At 39.0% G+C, this 18,938-nt stretch overlaps 1 protein-coding gene across 7 annotated transcripts in view; it reads left to right on the top strand.

The window, feature by feature from the left end:
• The window catches only part of LOC126184696 (homeotic protein female sterile-like), a 263,983-nt gene that overhangs the window by 174,627 nt on the left and 70,418 nt on the right, over positions 1-18,938 (top strand). For all 7 annotated transcript variants that reach the window (XM_049927201.1, XM_049927205.1, XM_049927204.1 and 4 more), the window contains exons 13-14: positions 2,348-2,501; positions 11,080-11,578. In XM_049927201.1, coding sequence (XP_049783158.1) covers positions 2,348-2,501; positions 11,080-11,578 — 653 coding nt within the window. The remainder of the gene's footprint in view (positions 1-2,347; positions 2,502-11,079; positions 11,579-18,938) is intronic.

Here is an 18,938-nt window from a genome sequence, read left to right on the forward strand (position 1 = left end):
GCTTTGCGAGTACCGAAATAATTGCATTAAACAAAAGGTTTGAAGCTAACATATGGAAGGACTGAAAATAATTGATCTCTTACATTGTTTTGTGGCTGTGGATTAGGCAGGTGATCATATAGATTGTAAGTCTATAAGAGGTTTCCATTTGACGGTATTGTTGCTGTGTATATGCAACATAGTGTGAACCCAATGTGGGTACATAAGCACTGACATATAGGCATAGGATTAGTGTGGCATTCACATCTTTCTTGTGTGTGTGTGTGTGTGTGTGGGCGGGGGGTAAATGACAAGAACTGTGGCGACGTTAGTACCAAATGCGTCCCAGCATGTTGTTATACTTTTCTTGGCTGCTAAAGGATGAATGCTATTCTTTTCTTGGCTGCCGAAGGATGAATACAGGTAGACATCCATCATAAAATGAAGAATGTGCATTGAGAGGTGCAGGGGGTGGGTGGCAGTGTTTCTGGGTGGCTGGTCTCATCCATCATCGACAACAAGCAGGCAGTTGATGCAATTAGCGCGGACCAGCACATAACCATTTGTGTGCTAGCAGAGGACCTCGACATCAGATTTAGTATCATACAACACATTATTTGACAGGAGTTAGACTAACCTTAGGTCTGCAGCAAGTGGATAGCCTAGGTGTTGAATGAATGCCGTACAAAGATTGAATGGGATGGCTGTTTGCCTGAAGCACCAGAGGGTTTGTTTCAGTGTTGAAAGGAACATGTTCTTAGTGTAAGAAATGAGAGCTTGTTTCATCCATTGTCCCCCCATCCCAGGAAGTTCAAGAGCCAACTGTCGTATGGAAAGGTGATGCTCATTCTGTTCTTTGATTATTGGGCCCATTGATTATTGCTTTCTAGGAATCTTATGTCACCATCACTGAGGACCAGAACTGCCCAGTGCTGGAGAAATTATGGCATGGAATGTAAGGCAAAATATCTGGGAAAACTGCAACAAGTAGTGGTGCTGTTTCTTGATAAGACACATCCCCATATTATAAATGTTGTAACATGGACGCCAACTCAAGAGGGACACATTAGAGTACTATCCTATAATCCTGATCTCTCTGCATATGCTTATCACATCGTCAGTCCCTTAGATAAGTCCTTGAAGTGGTGACGATTCCTGTTGTATCAGGATGTATGGCAGGCAATTACAGACTGCTTCACCCAGCAGGATGTGATGTTTTACCAAACAAGTGCGTTCAAGCTGGTCCATCAGTGGGATGATTGCCTCAATGCTCACAGCGTACTACGTCTGGGCTGTACGACCTTCGAAAGGAAACTTTTTGATCACCTCATAAATTATTTAGAAATGAGATATTAATCTTCTACTTTTTCTGAGTGTGCTGCATTCTCAGAAACTGTCCTAAGATTAAGCTAATTCTGAATATTTTAAATATTTTTGATGTAAAGTCTGATGAGTTTGTTCAGACGTATGAAGACAACTTAGAGGCAGTCAGTATTTCTAGACATGGTAACGTTACAAAAAATCAGTACCTTGGGGATTTTGTGAATGTATGTTACTTCAGTGGTGTGATAGATATTTGTAAAGTACAGTCAGAAAACAATGTAGCACCAGATCTTTGAGCAAGGATGAATTTGTAAAGGAGGTACATTTATATCAGTAGTATCGACAGAGTTGAGAAGTCTCTCAACTATGAGTAATTTGTGTACAACAGTCAGTCAGTTCCATGCCACGGATGTGTTCACTATGTAAAGGTAGATACACATTGTATTTGCCTTGTCATTAATAAATATTCTTATAAAATACTGTAAGCAGGATTGAATGAAAATGTTGCAAATAGTTTTGGTGTCTGTTTCCAACCTGAGAGCTATTTTTGTGGCAGTGCTAGCTGAATCTAGTCAGTTTGGCTGAGTATTCCGGCCTGGTGTTGTTCCCTAACTTTGTACCTTGCTTGCTGTAACATGTTACTGTATTAAATGAATAGAGAGAACGAAAGATAGAACCTTTTGAAAACCCCTCAGTAAATTCTACACTTCTCGAAAAATTTAACACAGTCAAAATTTTAGGATAAGTATTTAAAAAGTATCAGGTGATGAAATTTTATCATGATATTTTTTATAACATTATCGATAAACATGTAAATAGTTGTTTCATAGACACTGTCCATCTGCAACCCAGGCTGTGGGTGTTTCACATTGTTACAGGATAATGACATAAAAGTACAGTTAATGTGTTTGTTCCTTGCTTTTGAAATTTAATACTTCCATTTGACGTATTTTCATCTTTACCAGGAAATAACTTCCCTTTCGTTGTCATTGATACTAATTTCTAGGATATTGCTACAGTAATAAAGTAATGTGTGTGTTCTCAGATATGCAAAAATACCAGAAGAGCCAGTTTCTGGGAGCAAGAATGAAAAGATGTCTGTGACCACTTCAGGAAGTGAATCAAGCAGTGGATCATCATCCGATTCAGACGATTCTGATGCTGAGCGTGTGCGCAAGCTAGCACTCCTTCAGGAACAGGTAATACTATTGATATTGAACCACTATTCCTATAAGAAGTTACTGTAGCCATTTCTTGTAATATCTTCAAAGCTAGCAGAGCATTGTTTCAGATGGATAGAGCACGTATGAATTTAAATAATGTTGATCATCTTTGTGGTCAATACTGTAATTGAAGTTTTGTGGATTATCATTTCAATTGGCTAGTTTTGTGATCAAGAGTGTGTTCAAAGTAACATTTTTTCCTGCTTGGTTGTTTGCAATGTCCATTTTCAAATTCTGTGTATGGTTATTTTTAAATTGTGTAACAAATATGATTGCTTTGCTCCTCTAAAATTCACAACTAAACACTGCCAACCTCCCCCCACGGTCCTAAATGATTAGATGTACAAATTTAAAAAGTTGTTGTACAATGCGCCTGGAGACAAATTGAAATTGACTGTTTCAGTTGTCAATTGTGTTCTTCTTTTTCTTCTATTTAAGTATAAGTGTTTCTGGTGAGAAGAAGCAGCAGCATCGTCCTGAATGTGAACAGAGTACTCCTCTGCTTTAAGATGTTTCTCAATATTATTTTTCTTTTCCTACTCAACTTGATAATTACAAAATCTGCATAATATTGGTTTTGACGTTTCATGCACATTCGTAGGTGTGCGACCCATATTTGACAGTGCTAGAGGTAGAACCGATGAGGTAGCGTTGAAGTAGAACCAAAAATAACTACTCACATGTTAGGATAATACTTCGGCAGTTTGTCTTTTCTGGTCACTATAGTGCAGAGTATGGACACTGTAAACTGGCAGTCAGCTAAAGTGTAAACAAATTAGAATTACGACTACCAGAGGGATGAGGAGCAGTGAAAGGAGCCCCACTTCCTTCCCACAGGGTGCCAACGTACACTCATGTTCTGTTTTTCTGTGAAAACAGATCTGACAGATGGGGTTAGAGGACTCATCAATCCCTTCTGGTGTTGTGAGGGCTGTAATCAAACTCGTGTGATTGATGAGGATTAGTCTTTTCAGTCATTTCAAAGCAAAAAAAGAAAACAATGAGCAACACACACGATGCAAAGTATTTAATAACACCTACTGTGCAATAGGGTATTGGTTCAAATGGCTCTGAGCACTATGCGACTTAACTTCTGAGGTCATCAGTCGCCTAGAACTTAGAACTAATTAAACCTAACTAACCTAAGGACAGCACACACATCCATGCCCGAGGCAGGATTCGAACCTGCGACTGTCGCGGTCGCTCGGCTCCAGACTGTAGCGCCTAGAACCGCACAGCCACTGCGGCCGGCGCAATAGGGTATTCAGCTGTTTTCTGGAAATTGTTTTAAATGATTAATTTGTCATTTTATGCACCTGGCATGCTTTTTTCCTCATGCATTTCAGTATCCTTTTGTAAAAAAGGAAAGAAAATTCAAATAATTTTAAAGCCCGCTAAAACCCTCCATTCGAGTCGTGATGCTTGTGACGTCACTGGCTAGCTCACTACTCCTACTGTCACAATGTTCAGTCAGAGAGATGTCTTGTTTTGGAATTTATGCTATGGAAAATTTGTTACAAATGGTGTGTAGTACCATACGGTACAAATACATCTATAAAAACTCCTGAAAACTTATTTTTGGTGTTCCAGTGAGTGAGAAGATCTGTAAAATTTGGTGCACTGTAAGGGCAAATTGCCACAATGTCGACACATGAGTGGACTAGCTTAATTACACGCGTGTTGCACTGTGAGGAGATAAACATTCACTTACCTCTGAGATATGCTCTCCCACTGCTGCAGTGAAGGATAGTGTCATTCAACAAAATTAAGCTCCTAGTGAAAATTGTCATTTTACCCAACTATAACTCAGTTATTCAGTAGCTCAGTGTCGAATTTTGTATGATGATGTCCGTAGATTTCTGGTTCAAATCCAACCTGAAAGAACATTTTACCTCATCAGGTAATGTTCTCTTTCAGCAGATTGGCTCACCCCAAAAACATTTTTTCAGCCATTTCTATTTTTTAACGTAGTTCTTGATGCATTCATTAATATTTGTCAGTACTGAAATAATTATTGTACTTTTTTATAATATTCAGCTTCAAGCATTTTAAATTTTCTTACAGTTATGCAAGAATAATAGATCTTATTTTGAAATCCATTCCGAAATTAACATATCTGTTGGTGGATCACTAAGGAATTATTCGTATGCTTTTCATCAATGCTAAATGGTGTTTCATCAGTGCTAAGTGCACTGTGTGCTGATGTCTCCTTACTTCAGACATTGTATTTAAAAATGAATACTTCCTCTTGAGTCTCCAATTTTATTAATGAAAGTGTCAAATGTAAATTCTTTGTGTAGTGCTTCTGTAAATTTTCACTTTCATTCTGTTTGTATCCTGAAATTTACATCACTTGGTCACTTTTTATTTTTGTTGTGGTACTGACCACACACTCTTATGAATATTCAAACACACACAAAATCGAATAAATTTACAGAAATGTTATATGTTAGTGGTCAAAGTTATCCATACAACAACAAATGCAAGTGTATGAACTTTCACACGGTAAATAATGTGGAATCAACAAATATCAGGGAGGCAAATAAACAGATGGAAAATGGAAACAAAAGATCTATGAACATATGAACTTAACTACAAGAGCTGACGGTGGTTTTATGCTGACTAACATTTCTGTCACATCTTTTACGTCAAGCCTACTGTACTGGCAACTATCATCAAGTGGAGTCCACCATAGTTTGTTACCAGTAAGCTGTTACTAAATTCGTGAATCGGAAGAACTTTAGTTGGTCACTAGTAAGAATATGTGATGTTAACAACAAAAGTTGTGTCACTTCAACCCTTATTTCAGCATCACATGTTTCATGTAGGATTTTTGCAATGGAATGTTTCAGTAATAAATAGTGAAAAACATATAAGTGAATATAGAAATGTTTAATACTTACATTTGGTGGAAATAATAGTTCCGGAAGATGTGGTTTGGCCTTTGTGGTCTTCCCAATTTATAATGTGTTTAAAAAATAGAGCAGGTAAGATTTATTTCCTGTGAATATTTAGAAATTGAGTTGTACCAGGAACACGGACAGTGATGTTGTGTACAAACCTAAGTTGTTTCAGGATTTCATGCCATGTCCACTACATTCATTTCATTATGTAATAAGCTACCTGTGGTAACAAATTATCACTGTAGGCATGTTTAGCACGACACAAAGATAGAACAACAACATAGAAAACAACCTTCAACATTGAGGTGAGCAGCCACCCTTTCCTCCTCTGGGAAGATCGTGAGCAAGTTATCAAGTACGATACATTATAATAAAACATTTTTGGTACCTAGTGGCTGTAGGCTAGCTTAAATAGATAAGTTGTTGCTTGGTTTTTTTTTTTTTTTGGGTGGGGGGTGGGGGGAGAGGTCTTTTCAATAAGTGATGTACTCCTACTTCCAGAAGTGTCTTAAGAGGAATAACCATGTTCATGGAATTCATAGAAAGTCTGAACATGCAACCCCCCCCCCCCCCCCCCCCCACCTGACTCTGCCAAAAAAATTTGGAATCTGTGCTACTGTAAGAAAATGATAATACACACTTCATTTTAGTAAAAGTATGTTAACTTGGAGTGAAGTATGTATTTAGACAAAACTGGCATTTACGAAGGATAAGCTATGGGTGTACAGTGGTTATACAGTAGGATTCCAGCACATTCGGGACCGTCCCGATGCCGGATTGGTGAAAATACTGGGCTATCTGTTGGTACGTCTTACTAATGGTGTAGGCTAAGCTATACAGTGAAAGCAGCTGTAACATGGTGCTTTGCAGTAAAATGTTGATTAGCGGAGTCATAAGGTTAATAACTTTAAGTCAAAATTAGGCCAGTACCAAATTTTTATTCAAAACATCTAGTTTACACACTTGTACTGACAATATTTTAGTTTGACTTCAAAAATCTCAAATATATTTTTGTTTTTGAGGTTGTTGTTGTCCCATAAAAGCTATTTCTGATGATACAGAAATCATTAAGTTCAGAGGCATTATAATTAGAATTACACTCAGCAAAAGTGACATTTATTTAGGGATTCTGCAGCTTCTGCCTAGCTGATTCTCCCATTCTACCCTTTTCTTCTGTTTCTTTATCTGAGTGATACTCTTCAACATTATGTATAAATTGAGGGGTTACTATGCACTGAATAATGTCCTCGTCAATTAGATCTTGCTCCATAGGTTCTTTGATATTCATTTTAATCCAAAACTTCAGACAATGGTTTTGGGTGGCCCTATTCAATAGTCTGTGGTGTTGAATCACTTCTAGAGTCTGCAGTTTGCCAAAGTTTTCCCCAGCACTATGGTAAAGTAACTTTCTGTACTTGAGCCCAAGAAAGTGTGACATTATAGAAGACATCTTGCACATTAAAGTTTTTTGGAAAGCCAGTTACATCACACTTAATATTTAACAGGCTGTGAACAAAACAGTTCCTATAAAACATTTGAAGCTCTGGATTACCCCTTGGTCCAATGTTTGAGTCAGTAACATAACAGTAGGTGGAAGAAGTGTGGCAAGTAGATCTCCAGAAACTAACTCAACTACTGGCAGATGTGCTTAACAGTTGTCTGAAACAAGGATGGCTTTGCTGTGTTCTAGTAGACCTAGGTTTTTCAACACATTTGACTGAACGTCATAATGAACAGGCAAGTTTGCAACATTCTTAAAATTCCTGAGGTTTTCCAGAGTTACCAATTACAAAAGGAGTTATTGGGTGGCTTCAAGACTCATTAATACAGGGAAATACTATTAGTCTGGATTTTAGCCATCTTTTCACCTCCCAGCTAGAGTAGATGTTGGCAAGCAGTGCCATAGTAGGCCTGTTTCATCGGTATTGTAAATCTGATCTATTTCTTCACTCTCCTTTGCATTTTTCTGCTAAGTCTTGATTTACTGAAAGTGTTTTCTCCAGTTACATCAATGCTTTTAATTCCATGCCGAAACTCAGTTTCTGAGCCAACCATCAGATAAAATTGCATTCATTTTCTGCAGCGTGTAAATCTTGTTCAAATGTCTTTGCATTTTCAATTTCTAGGAGCCCCATTATTGGCTTTTCTTTGGAGCATACCGCACTGAACCATTTGTACAATACGCTCTTTGGTTGTTCCAGGTTATGTGTTTCTTTCTTAATGTTTGTCTGGAAGCCAATTTTTTGGTTGCTACTAATTGACAACCTAATTTCATTAGTTCATCCCTTTCTTTCTTTAATGTCATAAATGGTTGACAAGCCAGTATTAAATTCATTAATCAAAATACTTCTATTCTCACCTTTATCCAGGTATTTAATGATTTCCAATTTCTGCTCAATGGTCATTTCTCTCCTAGTTTAGAACATGAAAGAGGTTTCGGTCCAAGAATATTGTCACTGCTTAAATGTCAGTGAAACTTCCACAGGTCACTTTGATATTTACGTTCACTGCTGTAAAATGGATCCTAGTTCCCAAGGAAAAAAATGACAAAAACCACTCGCAATCAAAACAGTGAACTGAACCTGTGTTTGGTGACAGCTGAGTGAAGTCCAAACACTTCTGATTGATTCCAAACAATGTCAGTTAGATCTAACAATAGCAGACGCATGTTACGGGTGTTACGAATCTTGAATGCCAGACTAATGGAAGTCTGGTGTAGGACAAATATTATTAGACAAGCCAGCCATGCTACAGAGAAATAGCAACATCATAATTGAAACTTTCTGTCAGATTAAAACTGTGTGCAGGACCGAAACGCGAACTCCGGACCTTTGCCTTTTGTGGGCAAGTGCTCTACTGACTGAGCTATCCAAGCAAGACTCATGACCCGTCCTCAAAGCTTTACTTCCATCAGTATCTTGTCTCCTACCTTCCAAACTTCACAGAAGCTCTCCAGTGAACATTGCAAAACTAATGCTTCCGAAAGAAAGAATATTGTGGGGACATGGCGTAGCCACAGCTTGGGGGATGTTTCAGAGTGAAAATTTCATTCTGGAAACATAATTGTTCGGCATTGCTGATACTGCACAATAGCAGCAATTTTCCAGTGTAATTTGCAACTTTTATTTTACACAGCCTTGATCACAAGTAATAATTTTTCAGCATTACGGGTTTCGCCTATTGTAGCCATAACCAGATCTATAACAAGAAAGACCAAAATTTATAACTTAACAACACAAACTAAACTGTTGTCAAGCACAATACCAACATAATTTAGAATCTTGTGTTGCATTATGAAACTATTTATACACAAATTTAAAATGATTTTATACCAGTTACGTTAAGCTCACCAAGACTGAGTCATTTATATAGTCATGTAGTACATATTCACCCCCTTCAAACACTTCTTATTTTATGTACTGGAGAGCCAAAGAAACTGGTACACCTGCCTATTATTGTGTAGTGCCTCCTTGAGCATGCAGACGAGCCGTAACATGACGTGGCATGGACTCGACTAATGTCTGAAGTAGTGCTGGAGGCATTGACAACATGAATCCTGCAGGGGTGTCCATAAATCTCTGAGAGTACGAGGGGTTGAGATCTTTTTTGAACAGCACATTGCAAGGCATCCCAGATATGCTCAATAATGTTCATGTCTGGTGAGTTTGGTGGCCAGCGGAAGTGTTTAAACTCAGCAGTGTGTTCTCTGACCCAATCTGTAATAATTCTGGATGTATAGGGTGTCACATTCTCCTACTGGAATTGCCTAAGTGCGCAATGGACATGAATGGGTGCAGGTGATAAGACAGAATGCTTATGTATGTGTCACTGGTCAGAGTCGTATTTAGATGCATCAGGGGTCCCCTATCGCTCCAACTGCACACGCCCCACACCATTACAGAGGCTGCACCAGCTTGAACAGTCCCCTGCTGACATGCAGGGTCCATGGATTCATGAGGTTGTCTCCAGACCTGTACACGTCCATCTGCTTGATACAATTTGAAACGAGATGTGTCTGATGAGGCAACATGTTCCCAGTCATCATCAGTTCAATATCAGTGTTGTTGGGTTCAGGCGAGGCGTAAAGCTTCGTGTCATGCTGTCATCAAGGGTACACGAGTGGGGCTTCAGTTCCGAAAGCCCACATTGATGATGTTTCATTGAATGGTTTGCACATTAACACTTGTTGATGGCCCAGCATTGAAATCTGCAGCAATTTGCGGAACAGTTGCACTTCTGTCACATTATACGATTCTCTTCGGTCGTTGTTGGTCCTGTTCTTGCCGTATCTTTTTCTGGCCACAGCGATGTCAGAGATTTGATGTTTTACCAGATTTCTGATATTCACGGTACACTCGTGAAACGATCGTACAGGAAAATCCCCACTTCATCGCTACCTCGGAGATGCTGTGCCCCGTTGCTTGTGTGCCGACTGTATTATCACATTCAAACTTGATAACCTGTAATTGTAGCAACAGTAACCAATCTAACTACAACGCCAGACACTTGCTTTATACAGGCGTTGCTAACTGCTGCACTGTATTCTGCCTGTTTACATATCTCCGTATTTAAAGAAGCATTCCTACACCAGTTTCTTTGGCGCTTCAGTGTATATACAAAGACACCCTCTTCCTCTCATTTGACAACACAGATGAGCCACCTTCTAGGTGATGTGTATGATATCCCTTACATCACCTATCCCTTCTTTTCATATCAGCTACTTGAAATAAAGCAACATAGCCATATTTTTCTACTGTTGTATAAAACAGTATTACACTTACTGCTGTTGGTTTACTATCACAACTAAAATATACATTGTACATTATAAATTCATCCTTTATAAGAGCTATTCAAATGAATAAGGTAGATTTAGTATTAACACAGACAACTATCATTAAACATTTTGCTACTATGACAAGATATATGTGGCAACCAAATCTTGTTTCCTCTTGTGGCTGATAGCCCAAGTTCTTTCTCGCAGCCACTGCACCACCCATCTTACTTACTCTGACCACACATGGCTGCCTAGCTATACTGACTGTCAAAAGTGGTCTTATCCCATGCAGATACACTCTGAAGCATCTAGCAAAATTCCTGCTTACATTCAAACTGCAGAATATAATAATAATAATAATAATAATAATAATAATAATAATAATGATAATAATAGCAATTGGCAAGGTTGTGTACATTGACAAATGTGCCTGGATATCCAGATGGTGCACTGATGTACAATAGGTACGAAAAAATGTCTTCATTTAAAATGTTATGGATGTTTGTCTTGCGTGGTACTTTTCTCCATATTATGTCAGATATTCACAGCATTTCTGTTAGATATTGAAAATGTTATAGAAAGAGGATTAAAAGACATTTTTAAATAATTGAATTAGTCTTTATACAAAAATTCACTTTCTTTAGAGTTTGATTTTTTTCTGGGAACAAAACCCATAGCGATATAGCAAATTGTTTATGCTTTTGTAGTTTGAAAATTGTCAAGCAGTTGTGAATAGGCACAAACTTTTACAAACAAGCTATAAAAGCTTCCAGGAATATTAAGAATTCTATACATATGTCTTCTTTCTTAGTAAGAAATACGTTCTACTTGTATGAGAAACTTTACACTTTCTAACTTTCTTAACGGTTCGTTGCAGCTGAAAGCAATGCAAGACCAAATGCGCAAGCTTGTTGAAGAAAGTTCCATGAAGCGCAATAAGAAAAAGAAGGATGACAAAGACCGGAGAAAAAAAAAGAAGTCGGAAAAACATGGATCTTCATTGAAGGATGCAAGGACAGTATCTGCAAGTGATGCTGTAAGTGCTGGTGCTAATGTTTCTGTGTTAGGAACCGGTGATAGACTTGGAGCAGAGTTGCCTCATAGTGTAACCAGAAGTGGGTTTAGTGCAAACTCTGGTGTGATGATTGGTGCACCTACCTCATCTAAAGCAAATAAAAAAAGTTCTCGTGGGATGGGAAAGTCAGGTAGTCAGAAGCGGCCTAAAACTAGCTCACGTTCAGGAGGAAGCAAGAAGAAAGGAAGTAGCAGTATGCCGCCACCAAACTTGGGTTTTGACTCGGAGGATGAAGATAATGCCAAACCAATGTCATATGATGAGAAACGACAGCTGAGCCTTGATATAAATAAGTTGCCAGGTAAGATGTTTTCCACAAATACCCTGTTGTATCTCATTCCTATTTTGGCAACAAACCCATGTATTAAAGAATTTAAAGAAATTTCATGAAAGCCTATTAGTAGCAAACTTTCTCCAGCCTTTTTTAAATTAATCAACTCACCTAGCCAAATTACTTTTATGTCAATAGTAACATGTAGAAAATGGAACTGTATTCCACAAAATTGCCTTCCGAGATCCAAAGTGTTACACTTATGCATTTAAATCTCCTGATTTGAATAATGGAACGAGTAACTAAGGTAAATTAAAAATGTGATTAAAAAAAATTCTATCAATTTTCTTATGGTTTAGGATGGCTGGATGCACAGAGGTTCCAAAGACAGAAGCTTTGCTATTAGTAGTTTGTAGGATCTGTAGGGCAGACTTAACACAGAAGGCGAAATTTGTTGTGTCGATCTTTTTTGAAATTGCGTAAATAGTTACTGCCAAGTTTATGGAGTAATTGATGTGATACATTTTTGACACTTCAATTTACTGCAAAACTGCAGAAGCGGTTAATGTGGAGACTTTGAACTAGGCATTTCAGCAGACCTGCTTGATTTCCTTTGAACTATTATGCTGTGGTTCTTACAGTGTTGACAGGACCATGATCGTGCTGATACAAAAAGAAATTCCAATCCAAAAATGTTCCCACTGTATTTGAAGTGCATTACTTTATAAAAATAATGTAAATGGTTAAAGCCTACTGGATTGCAGGCAGGGAGAGTTGTGTTCAGAGGCCAATGACAAGGAATGGATTGAGAGGCAGAAATAGAAGACAGGAGAGATTGGCAAAAAGGGTGAGAGTGCAGGATCAGTGAAGTGAAGTGAAGTGAGGGTCGTGGACAACAGGTAGAGATGAATTTGGGACAGGAGGTAAATGAGATGGGGACAAGGAGTATTAAAAGATAAAGTGACATGTTGCAAAGACAATTACTATCAAAATAATGCAGAGGAGCTTAAGTCGGTGATTGGAATCCAGGTGGCACAGGTTGTGAAGCAACAGCTGAAATTGAGCATGTTTTGTTCAGCAACATTTTCTAGCACTGGGTGGTAAACTCTACTTTTAGTCACAATTTGGCAGTGGTCATTAATTCAGGTGGACAGCTGATCAGTGGTCATGTCCCCATGAAAAACTGTGCAGAAATTACAGCAGAGGTGGTATTGGTACGCATGTGAATGTACATGCTACCTATTGTGTTCCAAATCACTGTGTATAAAACGAGATGTTTCCAGGGCTCATACCTCGGGTTCTGTCGGTGATAGAAAGGTAGAGCCAAGTGTTTTGAATAGCCTTGGGTAGGGACCATCTGTGTACCCAATAGAAGGATCGTCCTACTGCAGCTATACTGCAATACAGGGTCAGATTTTGAATATTATGCACTTCCTCCAGCTTAGGCAAATGGTGCAACTCAGTTAGTTCTTTTTGCATTAAATGTGATTGACAGAGCATGTTAAGGGGCTTATGTAGAGACAGTTTAGCTCATGGGAAGTTCTTGATAAAACCTGAAAAAAACCTGTTTTGGATACCAAAACCGAGCCACGGATTCCAAAACAAGTATGCACAGCAAATGTCTAAAATTTTTTACAATAGGTTCCTAAGAGGTCGATCTTGAATCACATTCAAAAGTTTCTTGGTATGTTCATCCCTTTCCAAGGTACAGATATTCAAAATTACCCTACTTGTACATGTAAATCGTGCCCATAACATCCGGTGTGAGGCAAAAACGTAATCAATAAAGTGATGTAGCACAGAGAAATACCATGTAAAGTGTTTCTTGTTATCATTAGAAGGGGACTGAGAACCCAGGCTCATTGTAATACTGAAGCACATGCAGATTTTTTTTTGTGTGCATAGAATCCAGTCTGAAGTGTAAAATCATATAGTTTTGCATTATTTCAATTCACATAAGTAAACTAGCACAATTTTACTGAATCTCTTCTTTTCATACGAGAGACCTACCCGCTGTAGTAGTGAAAAGAAGGGAACCAGATGAAAATATTCCTATCAGAGCATAAAAAGCCACATATGCTTCTCTTTATTAAATGGCTCTGACTGAAAAGTGGAGTACCAACTGCCTCAGTCTATCTTCCACACAGATATTTCAACATTTGAATATATATTTTCTTATGGTGAGAGAGAAGACGGCAGTGGCAGTGGGAGAGGGTTGGAAAAGTAATAAATACTGGGAGATAGACAGTGGTTGGTGACAATGTGAGAGGAAGAGGGGGGGGGGGGGGGGGGGGGCAGTGGCAGTGGAACATAGTCGACAGTGAAAGAACAGTGCCAGGAAAAGAGTGAAGAGGACAATACTAGTGGGAGAGGAATAAAGGGAAGGAGAAAGGATAGATGGGTGAGAGCAAGTGACAGTGAGAGACTGTCTGTGGTAATGACAGTGTGGGAGAGAGTGGTAGTAGTGACAGTGAGAAGAGACAGCAGCAGTCTGAAGGAATGAATGAGATAGGGGCCATAAGAGAGAGAGCAAGAGGGAGACAGCAACAGTGAGAGGAGATAGTATTAATAAAACAGAATGAAGGAAACTGTGTATCTGTCACTGCCCACTGTCTCACAGCCAAAGAGATAATGACAATGAGTTGGGCTGAATGAGTGAGAGAGAATGGGTAAGTAGGAGTGGATGGGTATGAGTGACTTAAAGCAGTGAACTGTTGTTTCATTAAAATTAATTAATAGTTAACACTGCCTGTGTTTGAATTAGTTTCCTACAATCGGAGCGCTCAGTGTCGCACCTAAACTGTTCACTGTTGCCAGACTGCCGCAACAGTTGGTCAGTTCACTTCCAATCCCTTGTTAGCCTTCCTTTCCTGATGTGCTTGAGTCTCAAATACTGGGTGTCTGGGTGTGGCACTTTTATTTCATATTTCATCACACATGATTAACCCCCCCCCCCCCCCCCCCCTCTCTCTCTCTCTCTCTCTCTCTCTCTCTCTCTCTCTCTCTCTCTCTCTCTCTCTCTCTCTCTCTCTCACACACTCACACACACACACACACACACACACACACACACACACACACACACACACACACAACTAATGAAATATACATGTTTCATACACAGCATTAACCAAACACTACTAGATATTAAACTTCCTGGCAGATTAAAACTGTGTGCCGGATCGAGACTCGAACTTGGTACCTTTGCGTTTCGCAGGCAAGTGCTCTACCCACTGAGCTACCCAAGCACGACTCACGCTCCATCCTCACAGCTTTACTTCTGCCAGTACCTTGTCTCCTACCTCCTAAACTTAACAGAAGCTCTCCTGCGGAGCGTGAGTTGTGCTTGGGTAGCTCAGTTGGTAGAGCACTTGCCCGCGTAAGGCAAAGGTCCCGAGTTCAAGTCTCGGTCTGGCACACAGTTTTAATCTGCCAGGAAGTTTCATATCAGCGCACACTCCGCTGCAGAGTGAAAATCTCATTCTGGACTGCTAGATATTGCCGCATAAGGCATGATCCGGCGTAACATACACAGTTATCATAATCTTGGAGACTGTCTTGCACTAAAGCTTCGCACGACATTTCATGAAGCCGAATTTTTGAAGGCTGCAATGAACCTTGTCATATGCAGCAAAGTATTTTTTTAATTTTAAATATAATCTAAAGAGTTTGATTGTTATTTTTATTCAGTTAATTGGTTTAAATGTAATTTTTTTATTTCTAATACTTTACTGCCTCATTTTCATGCTCCTGTTGACTTTTTTATTTGCTCTTATTTTTCTTCCTATCATTTCTTTTTTTCATTTGGAATCCAAATGTGTCACCTATAACCTGAGAACAAATGCCATCATCAGTTAGTAACACAGCAGCTCGTTTAGCCAATGTGAGGATAGTGTCAGGTAACCAGTGGTAGTGAGAAATTAAGGTTTTGCTTTCAGCGCTGAAACTGAATTCTTTCTGTCTCGAGTTTCCTCATAGATGTTAGCATTAATAGCCATGAACAAAGCGATTGGCTTTTCTGCGGACTGACGACGGCCGTATTATCGCCTGCATTCCACATCACGAGGTTGTGGTTACCTTAGGACACGAGCTGCAATTCAAGGCTACCAAACACGATTTGCTGCAGTTTAGTCATCGGCCATTTAAAATCAGCTGTAGATAGAGTATCTTGCATTTCATACATACCTCGCAGGGCTACTTCCAACATTGCTCCGCATTACAAATTAGCAGCATTTGTAAAGTCACCCACTGTATTCGTGTGTCACCTGTTCATACAACCAAGCCGTAGCCAGCAGCTAATGAGGCAACACTGTAGCAACAATTGAGAGATGTGAGCTATCGAATAATTTTAATTGGACTATAGTAAGTGTGAGGGAGTTTCAGTGAGAGGTGAGTTGCATGTTAAAAAGAGAGCGAATATATTCACAGTCCAGAATTTTGGGAAAATTTTTAAGGGTGCTGGAGAAAGTAGAATGAGGCAGCTGATACCCTCTTTTCAGTCGGTCTTTTGATGAACAGGAGCACATTCATTTTTTTAATGCTCTGATAGGGGAATTTTCCCACTGGCATCATATGACTGTTTTGACAAGTGGATAGGGTAGGATAAGCCTGTGACAAGACTGGAGTAAGACATGCTGTGCGGGTGTACTGGACAGGCGTTGCACTGGATTTGCCATATGGTTTCTGATCTATGTGTAGCGAATGGAAAAATGTGCATTTTGTGATAATTGCAAAATAGATGCAAATTCTGCCTCAAAATGCAAAACTACAAAATTACTATTCTGACCAAATTGTATCCAGATAAACATTTTATCAGATAGTTTGAAATAGTTTTATTTTCTGCATATAAATATCGAAAATGTAACCAATTTTCAGTAACTGTTATTGTACATCATATGGTGAAGCACAGTTTCGAAAGCTAATGTGCACAAGAACCTGTTTTCCAAATAGGAAGTGCACAACCACAACTTATCTGTGTGCTCACTGATATGGTGCCATGCCTGTTGTAGGTAGCTGAACGGTCTGTTCAAGATATATGCTGCATAGTGCAATGTAGTACTCAGCCGTGGGACCTAGCATTTTATAACAAAGAAGTGGGTGCATTTCTTAGCTAAAGCTCAAAACATAGTCTAATGTGAACACTTTTAATGTGGAAAAATTAGGTGCCGGGTGTTTTGAGCTGTGGTTGCATTGAGTAGTGCTAGATACCAGGTATGAACTGTGTTGTTAACAATACTCTGCTAACCTCAACAGGCAGTTGCCCCATAGTCATCCCCAAATGCTTTATGTTTTGTATTGCTTGTTGCTTTCTTTTCTTATTTTGTAGTAAGTGAAGCGACTAATCATGGCCCATCATGGATTTTGATAACTATACTTATGACACCAGAAGAGGTCGACAGTCCCTGTGACAATGTGTCTCTTACGTTGTGGGCTATTGCCCTGCAAAAGGGAGGTGGGACTTGTTTCCCCCAGACCACTCCTCACCCTTCTTGTGGTTAAAATTCTAGTTTTTATACATTTGCGGCATCTGTCACTATAGCCTACTGTTCCCGCATTCTGGACTATAACAACTGGAAAACAAAATCTGTAACGTTTTTCGACTGTACCGAAATTCTTCCCCTAATGTTAAAAAAAGAGTTACAGTACTTTTAGTTCTATGCTAATGGCCATATCAGGTCTATCTGGAGCAATACAAGCATGGCTTGCATGGCTGTGAATGCCGACAAAAGGTTGAAATTAATAGATTTTGTAATCATGAAATTGGGTGGGAAAAGACAAATAATATCCAGAAATACCTTAAATCAGAAGGACATTCAGTTCACTGGCAGGAAAATGCTGCTACTTGTCAACAGAACAATCATTTTTGAAAGCCCGGATCAGCCAAACAAAGAAAATGAAGGCAATTTCCGGAGGAAAAGGTACTATAAGTTTTTGCAGAAGCAAACATTCCAGTTACTAAGTTCGAAATTGGCACTTTTTGAACAGTCAGGTTCAAACAACTAAGGCTTTCTCTGTATTCACTCATGTAACATGACAACCTTTTACATTTGTGCATCCAATCAAAAGATGTGAATTTCGACAAAAATATATTCAAGTTTTTCAGTACCTGCCCATGTGGTAAGGGGTTTGGAGTAGGAGTGGCAAAAGGATTGGCATGGTTTGGATGGGTGGCAGAGTAGCAGTCTGAGAAGGATTGTGATAGTGATCCTCATTTCTGAGTACAATGGCACGTAATTGAAGTCCCGACCGAAGGTATGGCTAAGTTGGTTTTAGTGTGGGATGAACTGGCTGGTTCCTAAGGGTGTTCGGAAGATTAGGGCATACATGAATATGGCATCTGTTTGCAGAAGAGTTTCAGGGTTTGATGCCTACCTCTGAAGACCTCAGTAGTACCTTCAGCATACTCAGCAAGAGATAGCTCATCACTACAGATGCATCGGCCACTTGTTCCAGACTATATGAAAGAGACACTTCAGAATGGAAACGATGGTATTTATCAAAATTCAGGTGTTGTTGGTGGTTAGTGTGCTTGGTATAGACTGGTAATTAGTGTGCTTGATATGAACATTGGTTTGAGTGGAGGCGTTGGAGAGGTGGAGCTCAATATCATCTAGAACAGACCTGTACACCACATGTGAGGTGGCTCCCACTCACGCCTCAATAGTGTGCAACAGCCAGCTCATGGCAGTTCATTGAGGGAGAATGGAAGGAGGGAGGAATCAGAACAAGGTAGCTTCCCAAGAGAAACTATTGTCAAAAGTGTAATTCTGCAGCTGCTAATGTCATGTTCTATGGAGATGTATTGGTTCACAGTGGCTCATTAAAGCATTCTGTGAAAATTTTATTTTATCAACATGTTACATTGATGAGAAATAACAATGAAATAAAATGTACATTTCTTTTAATCTGCCAGTTAAATGAAGAATGTGGGTGATGTGGGTGAACTAAGCACAAAACATGATGTTGCTTAAAATTGATGCCACCTTGTGATGAATATAAAAAGTTAAAATTTACATCATCTTTTACTCGTATTTTGTGATCATTTTATTCACACATTAAACACAAAAACACATGATATCAATCAATATTACCTATTTTTGATTTTTATTAAAGTATCATATGTGTGGTATCACTTTTTGAACACTGCTAATTTGAAGACAAGCAGTTAAGTTGAAGTGTGTCAGTGAGGTTCTGTGTGTGGATTTTGTTACTTAATTGTGGAAGAAAGTTCCTCGCACATATGCAGAGCCAAACAGCAACATTCTTGCAACTGCAAAATTGTGAAGATTCATGTGTATGAAAATTTTTATAACACGTTTTTAAAAGTTTAAAATATCACAGGTGCGCCATTCCCCCACTAGGGGTGTATAAAGTTTTGACGATAGTGATA

This window comes from Schistocerca cancellata, chromosome 4 (genome assembly GCF_023864275.1).
Source record: "Schistocerca cancellata isolate TAMUIC-IGC-003103 chromosome 4, iqSchCanc2.1, whole genome shotgun sequence".
Taxonomy (NCBI): Eukaryota; Metazoa; Arthropoda; class Insecta; order Orthoptera; family Acrididae; genus Schistocerca; species Schistocerca cancellata.